Below are 21,523 nucleotides of genomic sequence, written 5' to 3' on the forward strand. Positions count from 1 at the left end.
GGAAGTAAACAATATGCAGAACAATCAAGCAACAAAATACCAAACATCACGCTGGATGCTGGGGACTCAAGGAAGAAGAAAGCACAGCCCATGTCCCTCAGCTGCTGACAGTCAAATGAGGCACAAAACACAGAATTTTAAGCACAGAACAACTACATAACTGCTATGGAGTGTGGCCAAATATAATCGATGGTTAAGTGACAAGTGTCTACAGCAACACTGTCCAGCAGAAATACAGTAAGTTTTACAGATGATTTAAAAGTTTCTAGTAGCCACATATGAAAAAATCAAAACAAAAAAAATAATTTTAATAATTTGCTTAACTTAGGTCAATATATTCAAAATATTACTATTTCAACAAGCAGTCAATATTGTTGAGATATTTTGGCTGCCTTCTTTTTCATACTAAGTCTTTGAAATCTGATATATTTCACTGATAACACATATTAATTGGACGAGGCACATTTTGAGTGCTCCATTGCCACTGTGGCTATTGGCTTTTTCCCACTGAATGGCTCAGCTCTAAATGGTAATTGTGAGTTTTAATATATTACTGAGGACTGAATTGAGGAGGAGAGTTTAGGGAGAAAGAATAAAACTTTTTTAACTTACCATGTCTTAGAAATGGGTGTATATAACTAAAGTCAGCAGATGATGTCTGAACACATGGTAAGGCAGCATGCTGGGCTGCATGGGACGAGGATACTATGGTGTTGAATACCCAGTTCTTTGAAAATGTGCAAAAATTCTGGGTACTTAAGCCTAATTCTAGCTCTGCTGTCAATACTTATGGACAAATCACTTCTCTTCTGTAAGGAACAAAAATGTTTGCTCCTTCCTATCCTTAGGACCGGGAATGGCTTAGTTCATGAAACAAAGATAAAGGGCTAATTGAACTACATATTTTGGTCCTTAACTACATATATATACTTTTGGGCTTAAAAATTCATTGGCAAATTTGGCAATTAAGTGGCTATTTCTCAACACCCCTTTTGCATTTTCTTGGCTCAACTGCTGCAATCTGTTGCCATCAGCTTTCAAAAGTATTACACACACACACACACTCACTCACTCACTCACTCACTCACTCACACTCTTCAGTGCCTTGAGATTAAAGTCAATGGACAGTGAGAATGGCACATATTTAAAAAACCAGCAACAACAAATGTTGGCGAGGTTGTGGAGAAAAAGGAACTCTCCTGCACTGTTGGTGGGAGTGCAAACTGGTCCAACCACTATGGAGAGCTGTGTGGAGATCTCTTGACCTACTAAACATAGTTTCATATGATCCAGCAATTCCACTCCTAGGTCTTTACCCAAAGGACACAGAAACATCAATTCCAAAGAGCACCTGCACCCCTGTTTATAGCAGCACTATTTACAATAGCTAAGCTTTGGAAACAATCCAAATGCCCAAAAATAGGTGACTGGATCAAGAAGATGTGGTACATATACACCATGGAATATTACTCAGCATTCAAAAAAGATAAACACATGCAGTTTGCGGCAACATGGATGGCGCTAGAAGGGATCATGCTCAGCGAAATAAGCCAGAAAGAAAAAGAAAAATACCGGATGGTCTCATTCATAGCAGGAATCTAGAAAATTTAAATAAGGGACCAGGAAAAAGAATAACTATAAGAAAGAAAATATCAAATCAACAAACAACTATGAACCAGAGACACTCTATGGGGGGGGGGGCGGGGAAAGGAGAGATTGGGGTCAAAATAAGGGGGTTGTAATTATATGGGGAATATAAAAATAAAATTAAAAAAAAATCTTTAAAAACAACAACAACAACAAGATCCTGAATGTGAAAGCAAAATGAATTAACACAGAAGTTGAGACTGTACTGTCCACTTACTAGGAAATAAAGGGATCCCAACAGGGCCGTGATTCAAGTAAAATAAAATAAAATAAAATAAAATAAAGTCAATGGAAATGTGCACATACTATTCTTGACACATTCCTGCCTTGCATTCTTTCCTTGGAGCAGTTGGAAAGTCACAGCTAGGGGGAAGGAGCTATAAAACCTACTTGTACCAGCCAATCAGTTCTTAGTTGACAGAGGACCTGCCAATGAGAGGCTGCCAGGTATTCTGTTTCATTGTAGCATAAATTCCCTATTTTTGCAGAGATTTAAATCCTTTGAGACCCTTACACTATACCAACAATACATAAAGACCTTCTTTCTGTTCATTTTGCTCCCCCCCAAGGACTGCATTTGAAACTGCGGAAAATCCAACTAGCTTAGTTGCTAGACAGATTATCATTTGTGGAAAAATCACCAAGTATTACCTAGCCTTGTAGTTCTCAAAGTTCTGTTCTCCATCATTTTAAACTGACTGAACAGTGGAGAAGTGCCAAATATTTAACTGCTTTTGGTTACTCCGACTCCAATGCAAAGTAGAGCAACATTCCCTGGAAGTCAGGAAAGCTGGTCTCTGGGTGAACTGTAAGAGTTTAGAGAGTAAAGGCTGCAGGTAATTGTCCTGCAGGTAGGGGCTATAGCTCCCAAGGACTCTTCTACCCACTGCTGCTTACTGGGCCATTAGAGTCCCCAGGAGAAAAGACTTCTGTGAGAACTAATGTGCAAACCCAGTGACACTTTTATCCACACTGGGACATCCCAGTCACATTTCAAATGAAACAGGAAAGAGCAAAAGCAGGGAAGGATGCCAAAAAGTAAATATGTCAATAGGTGGTGGTGAGGTCAGAAGACAAAGTTACCAGCAATTTTAGGGCAAAGAATCACCAACAATGAAATTTAATGCTTTATTTTATATTTCTTGGAATATTAGCTTACTCTGGGAATGACGCCCAGTTAAATCAGAACTGCTGATCATGGAAGGAAAGAACAGAAATAGTTGCTATTCAGCTAGTCTTTGCTTAAATTTCAGCTTTACCTGGAGCTGAGACAATCAGAATCCAGCAGTCAGACTAAGCAAGCCCAGCACTATTACCAAGTCCTAGATTAGGATGCTAAGCAGTTTCTCATATTATACATGATTTGTATAGGTGAATTAATTAATGCCATTTGGCATGTGGATTAATTCAGTAAATATTTACTGAGTACTGACTACATGCTGAATTCCTATCTAGGTGTTGGGGAGTCACTGGTAAAAAAGGAGAAGTTTGTCCTGAAGGGGTACCTGAAAACGTTCCAGAGGAGGACAGCAAATGAACACAAGTTAGATTATTTCAGATTGTCATAAACATTTAGAAGAAAACAGACTATTTAATAGAGATATCTGGGAGACAGAGTCCAGCTAGAATTGTGGGACAAAGCTCTCTTGAGCTGAAACCTGAAGGATGAAAAATGCAGTTCAGACAAGAGAGATGAAAAGCAAAGGTTCTGATGTAGAGTGAGATCTGTTATGTTCCGGAACAAAGAGCGAAAAAATGCAGGAAAAGGCTGGTGCATGTAGGAACTTACAGGCACTGACAAAAAGCTTGTGTTTTATTCCCAATGATACAGGGGATGGGGAGAGACAAGGAAGGTCCTATACAGGAGATGACATGATCAGATGTGTTGTATAAAGATTACTTAGTTTGCTATGTAGAGAAGATGATGGAGCAAGACAGGCAGGAAAAAGGGGAGAGCAATTAGGATTCTACTACAATAATCCAGGCACAAAATGATGGTGGTTTGGACTAGAATGGTGGTATTAGAGACAGAGAACAATCAATAGAGGGGTGATACATTCTGAAGAGTAGAGGTGACAGAACTTGCTGATGGACTGGGTATGGTTAGGGAAAATAAAAAAAATTGAAAAGATTCCTGAGTAAGATCATAACCAAAAAAAAAAAAAAAAAAAAAAAAATCCAGCCAGTGCTAAGTAGGTGTAGACATGGTCATGCTGATGGCCGATTCTGGAGTCACTCCCAGAAGGATGTTGCCTAGAACTGACATGGATGCAGATGAGTAACATGCCTTCCTGATGAAATGGAAATAATTTAGGAAGTGAGTTGAGAAAGCTCATTAAGACCTGGGGTCAGACTAGACATTGGGGTAATTAGACTCTGTTTACGGAAACCTGTTCAGAAATGACTCATTCTGGGTCAGTTTCTAGTGAAATGCCTAGGAAACACTGCTTTATAATACTTTTCTCCTAGAAAGAAAAATAGTTAATGCACAAATTATAAAACTCTGAAAAGTCCTGCAATTAGAAAACCATTTACCCTACTAGTACATATATTAACAGCACTCAATACAGTTTGAGAAACATGGATCTAGGCTCTGTTTGTCTCTCCCTATAATTCTGTACTGTCTTCTGGAATTCAAGGAAAAACAACAAAAAAGAACAGAAGCTACAATATATTGAGCAGTTACCTGTATAAGGTACATTCTTTTATTATCTCCCTTGCTATACTCAGTAAATGTAGGCACTGTTTAAATTTACATCTTTTATATTATTGCTTGCCCTACTGAGTTCTGCCACAGGCCATGCATTCAACTTCTCAACGACAGTCACATATCTTTTCTGATCATGTACATCAGCAGTGTTCACTCACAGTATTTCCTCATGGAGTCATTAAGGTGAAAACCAGAAATTCTTTATCCCCATGTTCATTTATTGACCTCATTACAAAAACAGTGAACATTTCCCGCCCCATCACTGTCTTCTTGCAGTCCTCCTATTCACTGCTTTCCTTCTTCCTATTTACTCTATTTCTACAGAACCATTTTGAGAGTTCACATGTTTTAACCTTGGGCTCAGAGTCCCTAATTTTTGTCCCTCCATCAAAGATTCTGAAAATGGTTGTTATCGCATCTAAAACCACAGATTGGTAATCTAGAGCCCACCAGAGACCTCAGCTATCTGAGCGTCAAACACACACACAAATGTACATGCATGCTCACTTCACCAACCTAGGCAGAGAGAAGACTTTTTCCTGGAACAACGTATCACTGGCAAATGAGATCTTTCTGTTCAGGTCACTGTAACATCAGTAATTATGGTCACTAACTGACAATGTCACTTACTCTGGGCAAAATAACAGCACCTAGAAAAAAACACCAACTGTAATCTAGTCACTGGAGAGGAACTCTGCATGTTCTTTAATTTACATAGCAATGTGAGAAAGCAACTTCAGCAGGAAATGAAGAGCCTTCTAATTGATCAAATGTGTAAAAGGAATAAGGGAATTCAGAGGAAAACACAATTACTTGAGCTGTGAAAGGATCAACACAGTTAACAGTGTTCTCAAGCCTGATCGTTCTTACAGGATTCATACCACCTTCATGGTTTCTTTATTTTTGTCTAAAAAAGAGTGCCTACATGGGCGCATGTAACAAACACACACACACACACACACACACACAGAGTCCTCACTGTCATAGTTTCTTACTGTCAGCCAGGTTATACTGCATATCCTTTTATAGGAAATAAAGTAAAACAAAGACTCTTTTCCAGTTGCATTTCTCAGAAGTAAAGTTACTAACTCTGTAACTGCCTTCGAAACAATGCAGCTCACAGGTAGTTTAGGAAATTTTACTAAGAAATAAGTCTTCAGTGAGTTCTGAATTTATTATGCCCAACATTTAGCAAAGCTTTGACAGTCTGGTCTCTACACAAACACTTCCCAATTCCATTTTTCCTACCTAGTCCCAATCCCCAAGAAAGGAAATTGAGAAAACTCAAAACAAACCCAAAACCGAAATGGGTGTCCCTGCACAGGGGTTTAGTGTGATATAGAAACTTAATCTTCTGTTGAACACTATGCAGACAATTAAAGCATAAAGTGAAAGGCTTTACCCTTGAAACAAATAGCTAAATCAGTAGGTCTGCTTCTCTGCATGTGGTTTTGGCAAAGCCAAGACCACACAGGATAATAAAGGAAAGAAAACAGAAAATGCCAAGGACAGAAGACTGGAGGGCAGGGCTGGGTGAGGTAAGGGGTAGAGAAAGCACAATAGACACATTGCTGACAGATTCCTAGGATTCTCAGGAGAAGCCTGCTTTTGATACAGACCTTCAGCCTGCCCCAGTTAATTGGGGGCATGGGAATTACAGCATATAGTGAAGACCCAAGGAGGAGGATGCCCTTGGAGAAATGAACCTGGGTGTTTGTGCATTTGTGAACTCTCCCTTGGCCCTAAAGCAGCTATTGTGGGCTCGGCTGGGTCCCCTAGAAGCCACACCTGGGTCCTCCTGATAGAGAAGGGAACTCAGGCAAGAATCTGTGCTCAGTGTGGGCATCTGAAATTTTGCTTCAATAGCTTTTGCTTGTTCTAATAGAAATTCCACACACACCAATTTTGTACTAAAGTTTAGATAGCTGATGGCTCTGGTTTGTCTGAATTCTCCACCCATTTTATTTTTCTTTGTTGTAAAATGTGCCACAAACTTGGGACCTTCCCTGTAACTGGAAATACGCTTAATTAACCTACCCTGGAAAGAAGCAAGTAAAACATACTAGCTATAGGATTTGAGAGAAAAAACATACCTATTATTTTTGGAATGGGGTAGGAAATAAAAGAATGAATAACATACATTTATTAAGTTAATGTTTATTAAGCAAACTTCACAACTATAAAAATAAGCATTGATCTATGCACCTGGGCTCAGAAAGGAATCCAGCAATATAAAGAAAATACAAAACTAAATTAAGCAAAGGAGTCAAATTAAGGGAAATATAACAATGCATATGCTCTCTTCATTAGTTTCTACAGGAATTTATTTTTGTGGGAGAAGTTGTAGTTCTTGAGCTATGGGTAGACTGTTATATTCTCCAAGTAGTAAAATTTAAGTCTGGGTGTGTGTATGTGCACATACACACATCCACACATGCACATGCATCTCTACCCTAGAGCACAGCCAGTCTCAATTCAATTCTGACACTGTACAAGTAACCTTATTAGGAAAGCCACATGCAACACTGGGCTAGTCCCTCATCCAGGACAACACTAATTCAGCACACTGGGATTATCTAGTGAGATTCTGGAACTGGGCTGCACCCATTTAAGCAGGGCTTAAACATCAATATTGGCCTGTTTTCACACAGAGTTCACTCTCACAAGTGCTTGATTTAACAGCTGAGGTCAAGGTCAAAGACCAGTTCCTACGTCTGTAATGAGTCCTAACTAATTTAGAGAAGGGGATGGGGGCCTGCTTCATCAACTGCTCTTCAAGAAACCCAGGCACAGGCATAGCAATATGCTGAGAGGATAAGAGGGTTCCAGAAAACATTTTCAGACAATTATTTCTGTAAGTCATTTGAAATACTGCATGGCTAATTTTAAAAGAAAATGCATACAATTACAAAGCTTAGAAGAAAGTCTTGTTTATTTTCATTTTTAAAATAAGTTCAATAAAAGTTCAAGTTGCTCTTTGGAATTTGGGGTTGTTGTCTTTTTCTTTCTCAGATTCTTTGCTCAACCCCGGGGACCCAGCATCCTTCATTTCTTGCCCGGTATAGCTGAGCAGCTGGGTTCTGAAGTGGGAAATCAAGCTAATCGTTTCTATAGAGTAAACAGCATTTGTTTACTGGTCCCTGGACTGAAGGTTTGGGTGCCACATGCTCTAACGTTTATATTGCACTCAACACACGCAGGAGGAAGTAAGAGATACAGTACTTTTATGCATTCTGTTTTCCCGTTCTCCTTCAAACTGCTCCTCCCTGGTCCATCAGTTAGGACAAGACAAAATGTCTGTCTCCTTTTATAGGGATAGGATTTCTAGAGTTTATCTACTCTAACCCTGTCTTGCATATAAGTGGTCCATTGAGACTCAAGGCTCGTGACCTGGTGCCACTGTCTATATTCACGCCACCCCATCTCTTGCTGATAGATGCCAACTTGCTTGAAGCCAGTCCACACCAGGGACCTCAGTATACTCAGCCACAACTTCAGCCAGCACTGCTGGTATTTTCTCAGATCTGAACCTCTTAAGACAGCTAACTCCTGACAGTCTCATAAATCCACTCACTTGCTTCTTGTGTGTGAGGCTCATGCCAGTTCCCTGGAAACAGTTTAGGCTGACTAGGAAAACTGGTGAAATGAGTGAAGAGCAGCAACCCAAGTCAGAACTGCAGAACTCTGTGGACTGTGCTGAAAAGGCGCTGTGCCAAGCAGACACTGTCTAGACTTTAACCGGCCTCTCCAGAGGGGCGAGCAGGGAGGAGGGAGTTAGGCCGGAAAGCCTGCTAGCTTTTTGTTCAGCTAATGCAAACACATGACACAACCCCTGACAGGCGCCAGGCTGGGAGTTCACTCTGTCTAAGACAGTTCTTCCTCAGGCCTGGAATTCAGCAGTGGCTGGGGGAAAGTGTGCTTATACAGCAATCCTAGGGAAGGTAGGAATGCTTTTTTTTTTATTTCCGGGGAATCACAATGCTTGGAACTAGGTTGATTTGAGCGACAGCCAAAAATAGCACATTGTGGTTGCAAAGAACAGATTTTTTAAATTTTCATTTTGTATTATCTCAGTTAATCTATGAGGATCCACAAAACCCAGAAATGGCTTTTGATTAGAAGCCTGTTAGGAATATTTCATGACTCTGGATGATTATCATTTTATAAAATGCATAGGTGGAAAAATGGCCACCATAGTCCAATGAGCATCACAGATCTCAGAGGAAGTGCTGGGTTTGGGGAACTTTGCACATCAGTTAGAAACCTTCCTAGCTTCCTCGGAGTGAGCAGACCAGCCCTGTGGGCACGTGACCAAGTGCAGGATGGCGTCAACCCCATGCACCCCCTCAGCCAGCTGCACTTGGGCAGTCCAGTCTGGACTCTGATATCCAACAACTGTGGGAATCTCACAGCTGCCTTTCAGTCTGGTCTTATTCAATGTGGAACAGTTGCAAATATATCTCAAGGTCAAAGAAATTTCCTTAAAACATCTTCTGAGTCTCTGACCATTATGCTGCAAGTGCTCTGATGTAACAACTGCACTTTAAGGTGAGGCAGAGAAGTGGCTGCACCTGCATCAAGCTGAGGTAGTGCCCAAATCTTCGGACCAGGAGCACCAGTCCTGAGTGCCTATTCATGTTCTTACAGTTGATATAATGTGACGATTTAATGGGAGAGGGTGGTGCTATGATTATTTTTTCTAATTTGATTTCATGTGTTATAGTAAAAATGTCTTTGTTGTGTTTTCAGAAGTAAGACGCCGGGGACCTTTGAGCACAGTTGAACATACATCATTCGCTTTGTGAGCTAAGTCTTGGGTTGGCACCCTGGATTCACTATTTACTAGGTGCTGATTTGGGTAACTAAGCTGAATTTCTCTGAGGCATAGTTTCTTCATTGATAGAATGGAGACTTAGTATTGCATTATCACATTGTGAGAATTAAACAAGACCTGGCTCTTGGCCTGATGCCTGGCTAGCTCCTACTCATTTTTAAGTGCTCAGCTCATGGGGCACTCCTTCTTGGAGGCCTTCCCAAGCCCCTAGCACCCAGATGGATTCTCAGCCTGTCTTAGCACTTACTGTACCAGATCACTCTGAGCCTGACTCTGTGTCTGCCCCCACACTGGTTCCTAAGAGACAAGGTCTGTGTGTCTTAGTAGCCAGCACTAACTCATGCAACAGAGAACCAGGATTTGAATATTTTTCACTTTCCTTTCTTGAGCCTACTTTAAGAAATTTTACTTTGTTCCAGGTGACTAAAACAAAACAAAACACTAAGCCTTTGTACAGCTCTTTCTCTACATAAAATGTGAACTGTGGATGTTTTGGCAACTCCTGAAGCAGGCCGAATACTGCAGGATGAACTCTTTGAAATGGAGGAGGAGACAGATGAGAAAGAAAAGGATAGTCAAGATGATAGAGGGGAAAAATGAAGAGGTGAGCAAAGAGCCACATGGGAAGCTATGCAGACACCTGGCTCCGGCTGGGAAAAGGTGGGGGGCCACTTGAAGCCGTAGTCAGTATTGGCTGCCAGACATAGCAAAGGACTGAGATTTGTGTAAAAAATATCTGAAGTTTTACCTTGGTGCCCAAGAGGACAAATCCCAGCCTGCTCCAGGAACACTTCCTCTCCCTGTCTTTGAAAGTATTTATTTTTAAACAAAAACAAGCAAAGGTTTCTGTTCCTTTGCCTGATCACATTTTCCAAACTCCAAATTTAGAACTTGTGACCTGGTAGCAGTGTATGGGGACTATAGCAATCATCTGTGAAGATGATACTCCAGGAAAAATTCAAGATATCTGGTGACCATTTCTACATGTAAGAAAGAGGGACACAGGAGTGAGAGAACTGAAAGAGGAAAAATTCCAGGAATTTTTATTACCACTTTATTTTGCCTTTTGTAGTTCTTCCCTTTCTAGTTCTTTCTCTTTGTTCACTCTTTAGGGAGAATCTATGCTGGCTTGCACAGCCCATTGCCTGTATATAAGAGGTGCTCTGTGAGTATTTATTCTTTTCCTGGAAGAATGAGAGCTGTGACAGAAGAAATACTCTCTAGATGTTTGAAGGCAAGATTGGCTCAGTAGAAGCAAGGGTTCGGATATGAATTCTGGGCGTAAAAGCATCCAATGAAATAAATATTCTCTCTTTTGAAAATGTGATCCTTACTCTCTGGAGTGTGAAAAAGGCAAGAGAGTCCTTCAAGCCAAGACACACACACACACACACACACACACACCCCTACCCAGCATTTGGAGTCCTTCCAATAAATAGAGATGTCATAAGAATGGCAGTAATAATAGTTCACACTGTACTCTATGGGCCAAAATACACTTTTTATGATTCACCTGTAATAGCTTATTTGATTGTCACAATTAACCTATCAGGAAATGCTCCATATTAAGCCCATCTTATAGATGAAAAAAGGGCCCAGAGAAGTTAAGTAACTTCTCCAAATCACAGGGATGGCAAAGGACTAGGATTTGACTCAACTATCTAGCTGCAAGGTCCTGAATGCTAAGCCATTATGCTGCATGTATAAGGAGAAATCAGTAAACAAAATAACAATCTGAGTCAGCACACAGGTTGTACAAATATAGATAATGCCTAGTGAATATTAATGTATAAATTGAGAATTCTCTTGTTGGAATCACTAGAGTCAAAAAACACTTTGTCAGTAGGACCTGGTAAGTGGGCACTTCATCCTTCATAGGCGTTTTTGGTGTTGACTCTGTGCCATGATGGAAGAAGTCCTTTCCACTGTCCAAGTGGGTACATAGGCTAAACAACAGCCATTACTCCCATTTTACGGGTGAGGAAAGTGAACTCAGATGAGGAAAGTAAACTCAAGGTTAATTAACATGTGCAAATTCTCACAGCTAGACAAAGTTAAAATTCAAACCCAGTTCACTACCCCATTGCCCTCACTCTTAACTGAAGCTGCAAGTCTGGTATGATGTGGTGACTTTAAAAAGGTAACATCAATGAGAAAGGGACCAACAAGCAGTACTTCTATGTCAAGGGCTCTTTCAATGTCTTTTGGACACTTACAATGTCCTTCAGAATAATGACAAGGTTCTGTGACAAGGTTAATGTAAAAGGTAAGACATGGAAATATCCAGTAGAAGGATTCTGATTCCAGTGTGGAAGGGGTGGGAGAGGAGACTCCCCCTGTTAGGGGGAAAGGATGTCCTGAGATAATCTCATACAGGCTTTGTGGACTCCACCCCACTCCAGACTAAAGTCATCAGGACATTGGGAAAGACAAATCCCGTCACCACCAAGGGGAGGGTGGCTGGGACTTGAGGGTGGAGTTGGGCAGCCAGGTTGGATATAAAAACCAAACACGTGGGCCTTGCTCTCTCTCTGGCTCGCGATCGCTCGCCTCCTGGCTTCACTGCTCCTGGCTGGCGGCCAACTCTGAGAGCGCCATTTTGGGATTCCTGATCGGCGGATCGGGTAGGACTCATTTAAAACTTTGTCTCCCACTATTCTCCCAGAGCTGTACATTTCCTCATTTCCCCTTCCCTTGTAAATAAACCTTTTATTAACCTTTCACGTGTGCCTGCAGTAGAGCATTGATAAGTCCTTTTAAGCGCGCGGGTGAGGACCCACAGTCAGGCACCCCGTTTTGTTTCGGGGTTGCTCTACAACACCCCTACCACCAAGCAATTTCTCTGACACCTGTTGGCTGTCCTACAAATCAATTTAGTTCTGACACTATCTACTCAGAGATGGCATCAGGCTCCAGGGTAAGGGGTGCCTCTCTCAAGACCATCCTCCACTTCAAAGTCAATCTCCAGTTCAGGGTGATATCTGTGCTTCTGACTTACCAACTACAAATTTGAGGTTCCCACAAGCCCTTCCATGGGTTCAGTTAATTTGCTAGAGCAGCTTACAGGACACAGAGAAACATTTTACTTACCAGATTTGCTGGTTTATTATAAAAAGATATAACTCCGGAACAGGCAGATGGCAGAGATGCACAGGGCAAGGTATGGGGTTGCCATGTTCTCCCCAGGAGCACGATTCTCCCCACATAGCTGCAAGTTTACCCACCAAGTCCTCTTAAACCTGGTTGGTTTTATGGATACTTCATTACAAAACCATGATTGTTTGCACTTCCCTGGTGGCGCAAGGGGTTAAGACGCAACAAATGCCCAAAAATAGATGACTGAATCAAGAAGATGTGGTACATATACACCATGGAATATTACTCAGCATTCAAAAAAGATAAACACATGCAATTTGCAGCAACATGGATGGCGCTGGAAGGGATCATGCTCAGTGAAATAAGCCAGAAAGAAAAAGAAAAATACCGGATGGTCTCACTCCTAGCAGGAATCTAGAAAACTTAAATAAGGGACCAGGAAAAAGAACAACTATAAGAAAGAAAATATCAAAATCAAGAAACAACTATGAACCAGAGACACTCTATGGGGGGTGGGGGGCGGGGAAAGGAGGGATTGGGGTCAAAATAAGGGGGTTGTAATTGTATGGGGAATATAAAAATAAAATTTAAATAAAAAAAAAAAGACGCAACCTATGAAGCTGTCTGCAACCACTGCAACACGAATTCAATCCCCGGCCACATGGCATGGCAGACCCCTCCTAACTTACCTGCTGCACCCCTCAGCAGTGTATTTCAGTTGATCCGCCTGTTCTGTTCCCCACTCTGTCTCTGATGAATCCTCTCAGCCCCCGCACCTCTGGCCTACACCCTAACTCTCATATGCATAAATAAATAAATCTTTAAAAGAGAAAAAAAAGGCAAAGAACCCCAAAACCATGATTGTTTAAATTGCTGCCCATTGGTGACTGATTCAACTTGAACCTTTTCCCCCCTTGGTGGGACTGAAGTCCCAACCCTCTAGTCAAACCCCACCCTTAAGTGCTTTTCTGAAGTCACATCATTAACATAAACCTACGTGAGGTGGAAAGGTTCTTATGATAATTAACATTTCACCTTTGTGGCTCTGAAGCCATTTCAGGAACAGAGGACAAAAGACCAAATTGTATGACAAAAGATGTTACTGTTGCTCTGAACCCTCAGGAAATCCAAGAGTTTGGGGAGCAGTCAGTGAGTTAAGAACTGTGGATGAAGACACTTCTCATTTCTTATTATTATCAACAATAGCCCATGCTGGTATAAGAATAAGAGAATGAAGAAAGGAACTCAGTGGAAGGCTTGAGTGACAGGAAAATGGGAAACCAAAGAAAAACAGCAGCACCTCAAGAACATGTGCAATTTCAGATGAAGTTCCACACAAAAAACTTCCACCTACTGGTCAGACTGGTGAAGTAGACCAGGAGGACAGGTGGAACTGCTAAGAGGCTCAAGCAGACCTCTCAATCTCTGAGAAGGCAGCTATCCCACTGCTGCATTTCTGGGCTTTCTGAACCAATGGAAAGAAATGAGGAAAGGGTGGTAATTTCTGTGAAAACCATAGATTTGGCTACCTTGTGGCTTAATGGTCACCCCCTTTCCCAGCTGTGCTGCACGATAGCTGTGCTGGTGGTAGCTCTGCCTGAAGAGGGAGAAATCAGTTACCATCTTTTAGTTCTACATTATTCTTAGTGGGAACATTTGTGCAGAGTGACTAGCATAATGCCCGGCCCTTCTGGGGGAGACCAGTACATTACACTCATCTACCATCACCGAAGAAGACAATGAAAGACTGTGCAGAAAATGACAAATTTTGCCTCAAACATATGGATTTTGAATTGTGAACACAATAAAAGGCAAAGAGAGGCTTTCTCTGCATATTCATAGCAATATCCTGACACACATGTATAAATCTGGGCCTGCAACATGTCATGGATTTTCTCATGTATTGTATGAGCTTGCCTGGCAACAGCTTAGGTGGTCACCAATAGCGTCCAGGATTATTCAGGGAATATTCTAAGGGTCATGAATTCAGACTTACTCCTGGGAATAGCTTATAGGTGAAGGTTTCTAAATAAAAAGAGTGAAGAGATTACTTGGGAATCCTCCAAATACTGCAGAGAACGCAAATTTATAGGATATATTTTATACTTCAACTACCCAAAAAGCTTTCTATTAGCAAGTTATTGCCAGGTGACTGCTAATGCAGAAGCTGTTATCTATGACAGCAGCAGCTCTTAGAGCTTATAAATAGAGCAACTATTTACTCCTGCAGAACAGCCAAGAAAATTCTCGTTATCATATTTTTGTTGATGGCCAACATTGGAGGGTTTGGCATAAGATGAACGAATTCATCTGAAGAACTTAGAAGTCTGAGCCAGGAATGAAAAGTGCTGTTTTCTTGACATTCTCACCCATTTGCTACCCTTGTCCTACCTCATGTTGTCTGTATTTCATCCAGTCCCAAACCCTGCCTTCTAATCACCTTAATTTTGGCTAAAAATGTGTCAATATTTGTCAAATTGGATTGACTTTTCCAGCAGGAATGGCAAGTAGATTTTATCACATATGGAGACTAACTCATTGCTAGTGGCTACCTATAGCAATGATGAGAAAGATTTTTCAAGCCTTCTCCAGGGTCATCAGGAAAGAATTCTTCTTTTTTTCTTTAAGATTTATTTATTTTTGTACAAGAGCTGGGGTACAGGCCAGAGGTGCGGGAGGGTGAGAGGATTCACCAGAGACAGAGCGGGGAGCAGAACAGGCAGACTGAAGAAATACACTGCTGAGGGGAGCAGCAGGCGAGGCAGGAGAGGTCTGCTGTGCCATGTGGGTTTCTTCCTGGCTGGCTGGGAATCGAACCTGCACTGCAGAGGCTGCAGACAGCTTCACAGCACGGCTCAACTTGCTGCACCACCGGGGAAGCCCTCAGCAGGAAAGAATTCTATGATGGATTAGAATGTCTATTATGGGTAAGGTGGGGAGTGGTGACATGAATGTCATGTTTGTGCCATCATTTCAGGCCATTCATCTCATAATGATGGGAGGTACTTATTTTTATTGCCTACTGTCTAGTAAGCCCATCACATATACCTGCCAATTAATTTTGATAGTTTCTCTAAAAGGGGCGGTGATGGGCTGGTTTATTTTTAGATGTTGGAATTATGGTAATTTTATTCTCTGCTCTAGTCTCTTATACATACATTTCATCCAGTCCAATGATAAAATATGAACATATTTTATCATCATATTTTATCAGAACATATCGATTTATATAAGTAGCATGTCTTAGGATGGTAAATTCCTACTGAAAAATCAGGAGTCACAAGAGCCCTCATGATGGATTTTACCTAATTTTCTTATACTTCTCTATAAATTTTTATACATTTGTTAGGGTAAAGTGTGGTGGGGGGGGTTGTGTTTCTGAAATGAAATCATAATCATTTGCCAGAGCTTTAAAATTTTTTGTAAACATTATTTTCAGTGGCACATTGTTGTTATTTTAACTCTTCTACTAATGTTGTAAATTTTGTAGTTTTTAGCTATTGTAAATAATGTGAAAAGCAGCTTACATAGTCACTTTAAAATGACTACAGAGCAAAGTGGTCAAATAGAAGGATTTGTATTTCTTTTCTTGATTTAGTTTCTCAATGGATTCATGTCAATATAGACTATGCTTAGTTATGTTTGCTATACGTCCTTGTAGCTAACAAGGAAAACAATTTTCTACTGCAAACATTGTCAACTGCAACAATATTAAAATAATATCCAAATTCAAGTCTCATATGGAAGGGTTAACTTACCTTTTAATTAATTATTAAAGGTTTACTATCGTCAAAACATGAACCTTAAAAGCTTGCCAAACGTTACCAGGACCAGACACCAAAGGATGGAATTGATTAATGACAATGATCCCTGGATAAGGAGGGATGAAAAGCAACCTTGATTATCTCTACCCCTCATGTTTGTTTTTTTTTTAAGGATTTATTTATTTACGAATTCAAGAGGTATGTGTGGGGGCGGAGGGTGAGAGGATTCACCAGAGACAGGGTGGGGAACAGAACAGGCAGACCGACTGAAATACACTGCTGAGGAGAGCAACAGGCGAGACAGGAGAGGTCTGCTGCACCATATGGGCAGCTCCCTGGTTGGGGATCGAACTTGTGCTGCAGTGGCTGTGGATAGCTTCATAGGTTGTGTCTTAACCCCTTGCGCCACCAGGGAGGCCCTCATGTTTTTCATTTTAACTATTTCACACAGTCTGAGTTCATAGTCTTCTTACTGCACAGACTCCCTTAACTTTGTCTAGGTGTTGGCTATGTGGGTGTATCCATAGGTAAATGTTGATCAAGCTATGCATTAAAGACTTGTATATTTTGCTCATGTAAGAAAATTTTAAAAATCAAGGGAAACCACATTAAATAAAAAGAAAAAGCCATAATAATAATTATGAAGATACTTATCATTTAGTCATAGTAATACATTGTAGCTGCCCACAGACTGTAAGCGACCTGAGGGCAGAGACCATGTCCTGCATCTCATCCGTGACTACCCTTTCTGTAGAACATGCTGAGCCCGCTGCAGGGAACAGCACCTGAAAGGGTCTGGGAAGGGAAAGCTGGTGCAGTTTCAATGACTCACCCCTGGAGTGAACAAAAATCACAGGTGCCAAAGACAGCACCTTAGCGAAAAGTATACATGTGACCTGAAGGACATGAATCACCTAGTTTACAAAATCTAAGTGCAAGGGTTTATTTTTTCCCCTAAACCTATAATAGCTTATAATATCTGTGTATCTGCTAGAATTTTTCCTATCCAGTTATTTACAGAGAAGTAGGAAGACACTGACCTTTTCAGGTCTCCCTGTATGGTGACTGGTATTCAGTGTTCATTCCTTCCTTTCTCCATTCTTGTAGAAATGTGTAGTTCTGCCTCACTGACTTTGAGACGTTGTTTTCTTCTTTGGGTCTTTATATCCACAACAGTCTGATCTTCTCTACCTCACACAAACTCCTCTCCACTCACTCTTCTGAGACTGAGACTGGGAGCTGACTCCTGTTTTCTGTCACCCAATCCAGAGACTTCTATGGTAACTGTAATGCTTCCCCTTTCTAAACACATTTTCAATGGCAGGACCTCATTTTGCAGGATACTTACTCATCTGTTTTGGCTCTTTATAGCCTACTATTTTTAACATGCCAGTTTCCAACAATGATCTTTAGAATCACAGCAAGTAGTCTATGTGCCAGTGCCAAAACAAATAAGAGATTATTTTATTGGTTAATGTACAAACTGGATATTGAAATCCTAGTTTTGTTGCAGCTCAGAGAACTGGCCAGAGAATATGGGTCAGACTCTAGGCCTGCTTGTATCTACCATTAGAATAAATCTAAAAAATACAGAGGCGATTCCACATCAGCCAATAAAACCCTTTATGGTTGATTAACTGTACATGGGTAATAGGGTATAAATGAGGTTAAGAAATTTGCCTTCAGAGGGACAATGCTCTAATAATCTTGTTGTCTGTCTATATAATTACTGTTCTTACTATTATCTTAAATGATACACTCATAATTCATGGGTCACGTATTTTCTACTAGAATCCCTCACTGTGAATCAATCTACTGTACATGTGACAATGAATTTATAAACCTGAAATGCAGGGAATCATAGTGTCAACGGAGACAACCATCAAAGAAGAAGAGAGTCTGTCTGAACACTTGCTAGGCTGCCTTTTGGAAGAAAGCAGTTGGCCAAAGGGACCCCACGTAAAAGTAAACTCAGATCCAACTATTGAGACTCAAGGCACACAAACTACCACCTGGATTCGCTCTCTCTCAGCTGTAACACTGGTTCTTCATCAACACTTCTCAATGAACTGTAGTAATTCTCACTAGGAGGGGCACACACAGCTTAGAATAAAAAAGAGGTAGCTGTTTAATTATTAGTTGAAGTGCTCTGCGACTGACCCCCCAGTTCTATTCCTGGTCCACCCTAAAAGCTAATAAAAACTCATGGAGACATGAGCCACACCCCCCAACACTTCCTCACAAACAGAGAAGAGAGGGCATGTTGGGAGCTCAGGTGGGTGAGGTAGAGTCTTGACGGAGGTTGCCTGAAGGAATTTATTGGTGATTGAATATGAAGATGAAAAGAAGGTAAAAAGGAGGTAGCAATCAAGTAAGCCTTGGGTGCCACTAAGCCAGAGACCATGGAAACACATTAAAAAATAACACTTTTCTTTGTGACATATGTTAATAGTTTCTTGGCTCTAACCAAACAGAATTACCCATTGACATAAACAGTGATGACAGGACACATTTCCCCAAGCCAGGGACACCTGATTCTAGAAGTCTACTATTCCAAAGGCATGGCATTTTCAAATAATTTGTCAGACAATCACATTTTAAAAAGTTATACTGGATTGAATCCTTGTGCTTGTAATAAACCAAAGCACCAAGAAAACTCAGTATGTTTTCTCAATTTTATCTTTTAAAAGTTCAACAATATTTGCACAATTCTAGCAATAATATCCACTAAAGTGGATTCATGCCAATAAAGACAGTATTATCATTATTTGATTTCATTTACTATTGTTGTTATAATTAGCAAGGTGACAAAGTTCTACTGCAAGCACCATTAACTACATGATAAAAAGCATCAAATAATACCCAAAATGCTTAGGTTAATTTACCTTTTCATTTGTAATTCAAGGTATGTATTAAAACATAATTTAAAAGCTGCCAATTGTTACTAGGGCAGAATACCATGAGACTGGATTGATTAAAAGATAATCCCTGATAATCTGGAGTCATGAAGTAACCTAGATCCTACCTACTCTGAGTTTACAGTCTTCTTTCTGCACCAACCCCCTCAGTTTTCATGCCTCAGCACTTCTTGATTGTGCCTCTTTCCCCATGGATTTTGCCTGGGAATCCTCAGAGTATGATCAGCTCTTCACCCCAAGCAGGAAATTGCTGCTGGGGGAACTTCCTATGAGAGCTAAGCTTTCCCTGCAATGCAATGGGGGGGATGGGGTGTGTGGTGCAGTTGCCTAGAATAGGGCCACACACCCCTGTGCCTTAAGTACCAACAGCTTCCTCACACCTCGTATTTGCATTCCATTTCACAGAGCAATTTCACACACTAGCTGGCAATTCTTACGCTTGCTGTAAAAGCAACCAGGGATTCACCTCATCTATCACTAGTCTGCTGCTGCCTCTTTTGAGGGCTACAGCAGGGATGGAAGGGTGTTCCTTAGCCAGGGCTAAGCCAGCCAGTGAATTCGAGGGGGCCTCCCTCAGATTCAAATCCTGGAAAACAAAATGCATGAGAAGCAGATCTGGAGTTTAAGATGGACTCCAAAGGCTGAGGGAGTTGGGATCCTTTTTCAGAAATAAACAGCTGTGTTACCTAATTTTAAACCTGTACAATGGGGGCAATCAAACCTACCTAAAAGAAATGATGTACATAGAAGTACATGTGGAAGCACTGGGTAAATGTTAGGTTTTTGGGTGGGGGGGGTGGTTAATTGCCTGGGGTGTGACACCAGCCTGCTTGGGTTTATATCCCATGCTTACCATTCAACAGCTTAGAACACTGGATAAACTATGTAACCCCTCTGACTCAGTTTCTTTATCATTAAAATGAAGTTTTATTACAACACAAAGTAGATATCCAATATATATCAACTATTTATTTAATTGTGAGCAAAAACAAGTCATGTTTCCATCTCAAGCAACAATGTAGAAGTGAATTAAATGAGAGTTCAGAATAATGTGGATTTTTTAAATTGTGAAAACCTTGCAAGTTTTACGATTCTCTGGGCAGAGGCAAGCTATGATGCTAAGGGTGGGGCTAAACTGTAACATGAAGAAAAAAATTCAAAGAGGGAGAATAACCACCCACCAGGGAGCTATTTCTTTTGTAATGTACATTCCATTTCTTCTCTCTCATGCTCTTTAATTCCTTCCACATTTCCTGCCATAATTATCAAATGTTTGGTTTCTGACCTCACTTTTCTGGAGCTCAGAACCCAGGGAATTTAGAATTGTTTATTTTCTGTCCATAAACCTTTGAGTTAATGGAGGGGCTTGTGAGTGAAGGGTTTGTTGGTTTGTTTGTAGTGTCTCAGGAAGGTCACTGGAATTGAAAAGAAAACATTACCAAAAAAACACTGAAATACTTTGGAAACACGAAGCCCCCAAAGAGCGGCAATGGATCTCTCTCTCTTGCGCAATGCTAGTTTAAAGGAAAATTGAGATTTTTAAAAGGCCGTTATATGACCCTGATAATAACACAAAATCCGTGGGCACATTACAAAGAAAAAAAAAAAAACAAACAAAACTCAGGCAATCATAATCTCACTTTGCAAAACTGAAACAAACAAACAAGCAAACATTATTTCCCCCCAAATGAATAATTTCTTGAGTTTTTTTTTTTTCTTCTCCGAGGACTCAGACTCGCAAGGGAAGCGCCCCTAACTATGCTCAGTTTGCTCCCAAGTGAAGGGAAGAACTCCAGGCGCCTTTTTGAACTCGGCTGCTGCTCTTGTCGCCGCCTCCATCCCCAAGGGCCGGCTCGTCCTCTCCCCTCGTCACTCTCCCTCCATATTAGCAACCGTGGGGCTCCCGCTTACGGCCCAAACTACTTTCCTGATTTTGAGGTTTAAGTTTCCTAAGTAGTATTTCTGCCCGGAGCGCCCCTCTCACCCCACGAAAGGAAACTCCCAGCCCCACCCCAGAAAGCATCCCCGGGACGCACGCCCCGCCCGCCCCCCGCGCAGACCCGGGGGCCCCGAGCTCGAGGTGGGACCCCCGCGCCGCTCACCTACCTCGGCGTGGACCCCGGCGGCCGCCACGAGCGCCAGCGCGAGCCAGCGCGTCCACATCTGCGGGAGAGAGAAGAGTCACTGGAGGCCCCGGGCCCCGCGGCGACCCCGCAAACTTCTTCGGGTCCCGCAGGATCGCCCCCTCCGCCCGGCCACCCTGGGGCGCCCGGGGGGTCGGCGCCGCTCAGCCGCGCTCACCTTGGCCGGGTCGGTCTCCGGAGGGCGCGGGGCAGCTCGCTGGAAGGGAAGGTGGGAGCTTCGCTATCGCCAGCCTCGGAGGAAACCCGACCTGGGCTGGCCGCCCCTTAAGACCCCTCCTTCCCGGCCGCCTGCCCCCCCCTCCCAGCTCCTCCCATTCTCCTCCCCCTTCTGCAGCAGCGGCCCCCGCGGCTCCGGGCTACACTCGCTGCTCCCAGCCCCTGGCTCCGGGAGCCCGCGTGCGTCCTGGCGC

General features: G+C 41.8%; 1 protein-coding gene across 1 annotated transcript in view; it reads right to left on the reverse strand.

The window, feature by feature from the left end:
- Positions 1-21,132, reverse strand: part of FSTL1 (follistatin like 1) — a gene marked incomplete at both ends in the record, with an annotated part of 53,041 nt that extends 31,909 nt beyond the window's left edge. Inside the window, one exon of the mRNA XM_084232673.1 lies at positions 21,076-21,132. Within this exon, the coding sequence (XP_084088799.1) occupies positions 21,076-21,132 (57 nt within the window). The remainder of the gene's footprint in view (positions 1-21,075) is intronic.
- Positions 21,133-21,523: the final 391 nt, after the last annotated feature.

The sequence above is a fragment of the Talpa europaea genome, assembly GCF_964194135.1.
Source record: "Talpa europaea genome assembly, chromosome: 4".
Classification (NCBI taxonomy): Eukaryota; Metazoa; Chordata; class Mammalia; order Eulipotyphla; family Talpidae; genus Talpa; species Talpa europaea.